Below are 6,584 nucleotides of genomic sequence, written 5' to 3' on the forward strand. Positions count from 1 at the left end.
GGGGTTTAGTTAGATCAGCGAGATATGACACATGGACAAACATACACATTGATGTATACGCACGCACAGGTGTTAGATGGTTTACAGCTCATTCCACACGTACACATACGCACATAAATATATAAACATGCAGCCTGTTCCTCTCTTTGCATGCATCCACTGGCAAAGAGGACACAGTAGATAAAAAACTGAGGACAGGATTAATCAGAGGCACCATGGAGAACATGCAGTGGCAGTGTGGAGGACGAAAAATCGAAAAAAGAAAAAGAAAAAGAAAGGGGGGGAGGGACCTCTCTATCCATTTTACGGAACAATCAGAGAGGGGAAGGGTTTCTGAGTCACGCCATGCAGGAAAGGGGGGGTGGGGGGCTCGCCATTTGCGTGCAGGTGAGGGATGAGCCAATCAGTACACGCCTACATGTCAGTCACAAAGTGATGGGGTGACAAAAACGGTAGAGAAAGGATTTAAAGAAAAAAAAGTGGTTGGCAAGGAGGGGGTACGGGGGCTTTTTAAGCGTAAAAGGTTACCAACCGCATTTATCCTTTTATTGGTTTAGTTTTGAAGTCTATAGTTCAAAAGCAATAGACACGGGGCAAACCCAAACTAAGAAACAATTAGAATGATATCTACCGAACAATGGAGTTTGTTTACCATAGCGTGTCCAATGCCTGAGTGCTTTGTAGGAGAAGGGGGAGAAAGGAAAGCAAAAAACTGTGAACAGAACAACTTCTGGAACAAAAAAAGGAAAGCTAGAAGGCCTCTGGTGAGGTAAGTAGGTTGGTTGGAGTGGTTTCACTAGGAGAAGGGCACAGGTTAGGTTAGTAGAATGAATCATTCCATGGATGGTGGTTAGTTTCACTAGCAGGTTAGTAAAGTTAGTAGTCAAGTTAGTAGTACAGACAGGCAAACGGTAGAGGCAGGGCACAGGTGGGTTAAAAGCACCTGAGTGCTAGTGATCCTCAATGTTCTCTAGCTCACTCTCTCTTTCATTTGATCACTCACTCACTTGCTCGCACGCACACACACACACACACACACACGCACACACGCCCGCACGCACTCACGTGCACACACCCACACCCACACGCACACACACACGCACACGCACACACACACACACACACACACACACACACAATTGAAAAATGACTCACCTAGAGCCGAAAGCAGTGCTGGTCTGGTGGTTAACCCACTGTAAACTAAGACCAAAACCTCAGGTATTTTCTTCCTACCACAGCATCACTGCAGATGGCCAACACACCACTGACCGTAGTTTCTACATTGATTAGTTTCTTGCTGCGGACTAAAAGTCTTTTCAGCTGCCCACCGAAACGTCTGCAGCAGTCACTGTGATTCATCAAAGTCAATTACACACTGAAATTATTTACCAGGTAATTGCAATTAACATTGTAACTAACGATCATTTTAACTAATCTGTCAATTACTTCTCAAATAAACTAATCATTTAGCTTATAAAATGTCAGGAAATAGTCAAAAATGATCATCACAGTTTGCCAGAGCTCACGGTGACGCATTCAAAATTCTTGTTTGGTCCAACAAACAGCCCAAAACCCAAAGATATTCCATTTACAATTATATAAAACAAAAAAACAGTAAATCCTCAAAATGTACTGTTGAAACAAACAAATGTCTAGCATTTTTGCTTGATAAAAGTTTATAAAAATGATCAAAATTGTTGTTTTATCTCTAACTGATATCCAAGCATGTTCACATCCATTCATTTATCTATCACTTGCCATCCTATTATATCATATCATACCCTATCATATCCAAACCTTCAAGTCTTTCTTCCTCAAGGCATATCAAACTTGTAACTAATTTTACATCTCCTCTCCTGTTTGCTTGGCCGCTCCTCCACCTCCTGTTGTCTGGTTACCTGTCTCAGGTTGCGGGTGACCTTCACGTCGTGCCAGGCGTTGTCGTTGAACTTGCCATTGACAGGCTCCACCAAGGCCTCGAAGGCCCCAGAGCCAAGGTTGATGACAAGTGACACAGCTCCATTCTTCAGTGCCAGGTTGACGTAGTCGGCTGACTTGCCAGTGTGCAGCATCAGGCCGTTGCGCTGCAGCGTCTTGAAGGAGAGCGTGATTTCATCGCTACTAGACTGGATGGGGTTGGGCGACAAGTCGTAGCAGAAGTACTCAGAGCCCTTGAAGGTGGCAACATACTCCTCGCGAGCTGAGATAGAAAGGGAGAGTTGGAAGAGGAAGGAGGAGGAGCAAACAGAGAGGAAGAACAAAGACGTGTGGAGCCATTACACTCTTGTTGAACATTTTCATAATGATTACTACAATATCCAAGCTACATGGCTTCTTCCCACACTGTTCACAATATGCTCAAAGATGATAAAATGGTGGGTGTTCATCAGAGCCAGCTGAGTAAAACAAAGCTCTGCTGGGCCTGGTTAAATTTGATTCGGATGTGGAGTACAAAACATATTGTTCAAGATGCTCACAATGTTGTTATTGTCAAGCAAAGCCTCACTGATGCCAGCACTTGGAAGAAACACTTCCTTCCATACCTCTAATCGTACATGGAGTGGTGTGTAAACAAGCTTTGATCGCTCATGTGGGTTGGAGATTAAACCGTGTGGATGAAAGAGAGACAGTCGTGAGTCTGTAGCATTCCATACTCGTTATGAAACCTGCCATCCTCCCTTTTGAGAGAACAGCTGTGCTGGCATTCTGTAGTGATGTGGTCTTGTTTGACAACATGGCTCATTTCGTGATGTTCATCAAAAGCCAGAATGTGTGTGCCTGCATGTGCATGTGTAGCAGCAGTAGAGGTTAAAAAAGGTTTTGAAAAGGATGGAGAACGGCAACCTGTAAGCATTGTGGCAGCCAAAGCAGGCAGAATCGGCCAATTAGAATTCAGAAGAACAAGCAGACAGCCAATGGCAACTTACCTTGCACACCCTTCATGACCCCCAAGGACACAAGAACAAGGTTTTGCAATCCATCATCCTTAGGCTTAAACTCTCTTATCTACTCTCTGACACCTACTCACACACATAGCACAGTCATAAACGCAAGCCAGCAGAGGAACAAATATGCACACCTACACACAAATCTGCGAAAAAATGATCATACTATTGTGTCAAGCCCCAAAGCAGGGGCGTCATTATCTTTCTCCTTCACACCCGTCCCCTCAAAGCATCACCCTTCCTCCGCATCTGCTTTAGCATTCTCCTTACCACCGTCCCTATGTCGCTCACACTTCCCTATAAGTTTCACGCCACCTTTCCGCACATCTCCTTGACCTCTTTTTCTCTTCTTTGTTGAGCCTCTGGCATAACCACCAACTTGTAGTTCACAATAATGAGGAGAACAGAGAAGAATTTAAAGCACACACTAGGTCAGGCTGGAGCAAGACAGACACTTGGTGAGGAACCGTTGGAAAGGAGGGGGGATTGCCACATAATGAAAAGACTGAAGTGTAATAGGTTATCAAGGTAGTGAGAGGCAGAGAGAAGAGTGTTGAAATGGAATTGGCCACACTTGAGTGAATATAATATGGAGAGAATGACAAGGAAAAAGTGACAATATATCACAATTCAAAGAGCAATTGTGGCAAATTGTCTTTTTTTGCTTCTGTTGCATGAAAAAAAGTGTGAATGCCAACATACAAGTAAAGGCCCTGACAAACCAAGCATACGGCCAAGAACTTGTTGCGATGAAGGCCAGGTGTAGCGTTGCCTCACGTTGCCCCATGCGGGCTCTTGTCGCCTTTGTCTTAGCCAAAAGATTGTACAGGAACACACAAAGACTACAGCCTCTGGCCAACTACCTTGGAAGTTCTACACCTGCATGAGAGAAAATAACTCTCTATGCCAGCCGGTGATGGTAATCTATTCATCATTCAAAAAGGAAAACCGGATACAAACATTGCTATGACACCCACAACAAAACACCCTATCCCTAATCAGCAGCGGCAGCACAGAGCAAAGGTCCCTCTGCTTCACTTCCTGCTAGAAAACAGCGGAGACCGGGAGATGGCTAACCAGACCGTCCATCTCTCGGGCCATTATCCTTTCTCTCTGCATGTCTCCCTGCCGTGGGAGTGCAGCTAGTTAGTTAACGTTAGCTTGCTAATTTCACCCAAGATGCCTTCATACTACAATGGTCACAGAAAATGAGCCGCACAAAGTTGTCACTCATCTGGCAATAGCAATCTGCCATCCAACAATGTGACAAGAACATGTGAATGAAACATTAAGGGCCCTATTTTAACAATTTGAGCGCAAGCCGTGAAGAGCATGGCGCAAGTGCGTTTAGGGCGTGTCCAAATCCACTTTTGCTAGTTTGATGGCCGACAAAAGGGTCTGTGCGGCAGACGCATGGTTCAAAAGGGTTGTACTTAGTGTCTTCATTAATTAATCTGTGTGTTTTGGGCGTAACATGCAACAAACCAATCAGAGTGTCATCTCCCATTCCTTGTAAAAGCCAAGCGTATTTGTGCCTTGGCGCACTGCTGTTATGATGGCAGATTTGCACAGTCATATTTCTTTTGTAATCTTTTGCATTTTTGTGTGCTTCTGCGCTTCCCTGTGTGTGTGTAACAAGCATATTGCGCATTTAGGTGCATTTTACTAATTTACTGTAAAAATAACTAAACTAATAAACGCTATTGACTTTAGACCAAGTTTTTGTTGGTCAATGGCGCAATCACTTCCTGCTGCCTCAAGACAGCAATACGCTAAGAATTCACCTCAACACACCTCCCTGTAAGACCAGCATGCCCATGGACGCCGGATGGGCGCAGGTGCATTTGCTATTTAAACAAAGTGGGCGCTGGACAATCTTAAAATATCAAAGACAAATTTTACTAAGTAAGTGGCTGGCTAGTTAGCTAGCTTGCTTGCCAGGGGGCTTATTTGTCAGTCAAGCACCAACCATGAAGCAGAGAGAGACAGAGAGGAAGAGTGGTATACGCTCTTTATATTAAGTTTTACAGTGTGGGACATTGAATTTCATTTTTTGCCAGTTTTGACAGCTCTATGTGTATTATATTGATCAGATGAGATAAGGATGAAAAATCACACTACTGTTTTTCTTCTTGGGTACTAAAGGCAGACGAAAGCTGATGCATGGCAACTGTGCGGGACACACCGCAAAAACTAGAGTGACGGTTGCTTTAAGAAACAACAAGTTGTACGCCAGCATGCATGTGAGTTCCCCCTAGTGTTATTCCTTCCCTCCCATCATGTTAATAAGGAGGGTGTTTGTGTGTGTGCATGACTCAAAAAGAGAAAGAAGTATGTGCAACTTGTGTTCAAGTCTGTCAATGTGTGCGGAAAGTATAGGCTTTTTATGTGTGCATGAAATGTGCAGGGGTGTGGGTGGGTGCTGGTCTCTGTAAATATTGGTGTATTGCTGTCAGAAAAGCTATTACCAACTCAGGGCCTCGGGCTAGTCTTTACTGAGAAGAGCGAGAGCGAGGAGGAGGAGGGAGACACACACAAGAAACACAATCACATACACACACAGAAAAAGAACAGCCACAAATGCTAAAACAATCACACAATCACACACAAGCAGGCATGTAGACAAATGTAGATGAGGTGGCGGAGTAAGGGGGGCGGGCAGCCAAGTTGTTCACAATGAGAACACACGCAACCGTCCAGCAGCATTCTAGCGGTAATTTACAGAGGTGCCATTAGGTTTCACCGTTGTGCTCCGCCATTCTGTTGCTAATTTACAGACATGTCATTAGTCCAGACAGGAGCACATAAAGCATCTGCATCGATCTGGAAGCTCTGGCTCGCAACAACAACGACTGAACGCGCACACAAATCAGGCAGGAAAATGCATATTGGATGACACAATCACAATGAAGAACATGTGTCGAGAATGCAATCAGTGACCACAAACACACACGCACGCAGAAACGCGCACACTCTCAAGTGGTCAGGTTGGAGTGGATCTGTAGCTCAGATTAATGGAGTGAGTCAGTATTAGCTCAGAGTAAACAGTGAGACAGACACTGACATACACACCACATGTCACACTTCATCCTGTGGAGAGCACTGTCGATCAAAGCAGACGAACAGGAGGATGAAGATACAGAATGCAGAGACAGGAAGGAGAAAAGAAAAAGGAAAGCAGAGGAAAATAATGGAAATCTCTCACGCTAAGCTGAAATGTTTGATTTCCTTTGGAGACTGGTGAGTTGAGCCAGTCCAGTATATCGGCGGGCCGATATTATTGACCGATTTGAGGCATTTTCCGAACTATTGGTATCGGCATTTATAATGGACGATAAATTAATATTTAAAAAATAAAATAAACGGACTAAACACCCTTCAACCATGTTAGGAGTGTTGGCGTTGCATAGTTTGTCCACCAGAGGGCGCTCTACCCTGTTGGCAAATCTTAGATTTTGTTTGGTTTTTGTGTTTTTGCTCAAAGGACTTTAAGTTTCATATCTTAAGTTTCTATTTTTATACATTTTATTTATTAGAACGTTAATGTATTTAGATGTTCCTCTGTTCTCATTTGAAACAAACAAGATTATTTTTTAAATTGAATTATCATATTATTTTAGTGAGGACTCATAAATAACT

At 43.7% G+C, this 6,584-nt stretch overlaps 1 protein-coding gene across 30 annotated transcripts in view; it reads right to left on the reverse strand.

Annotated features, from left to right (window-relative positions):
• Positions 1–6,584, reverse strand: part of nrxn1a (neurexin 1a) — a 57,471-nt gene that overhangs the window by 34,284 nt on the left and 16,603 nt on the right. For 21 of the 30 annotated variants that reach the window (XM_032502720.1, XM_032502719.1, XM_032502698.1 and 18 more), the window contains 2 exons: positions 1,899–2,200; positions 653–676 (listed from right to left, as the gene is read on the reverse strand). In XM_032502720.1, coding sequence (XP_032358611.1) covers positions 653–676; positions 1,899–2,200 — 326 coding nt within the window. The remainder of the gene's footprint in view (positions 1–652; positions 677–1,898; positions 2,201–6,584) is intronic. The other 9 variants (XM_032502718.1, XM_032502716.1, XM_032502710.1 and 6 more) reach the window with 1 other exon arrangement.

The sequence above is a fragment of the Etheostoma spectabile genome, chromosome 21 (genome assembly GCF_008692095.1).
Source record: "Etheostoma spectabile isolate EspeVRDwgs_2016 chromosome 21, UIUC_Espe_1.0, whole genome shotgun sequence".
In the NCBI taxonomy this organism is placed as follows: domain Eukaryota; kingdom Metazoa; phylum Chordata; class Actinopteri; order Perciformes; family Percidae; genus Etheostoma; species Etheostoma spectabile.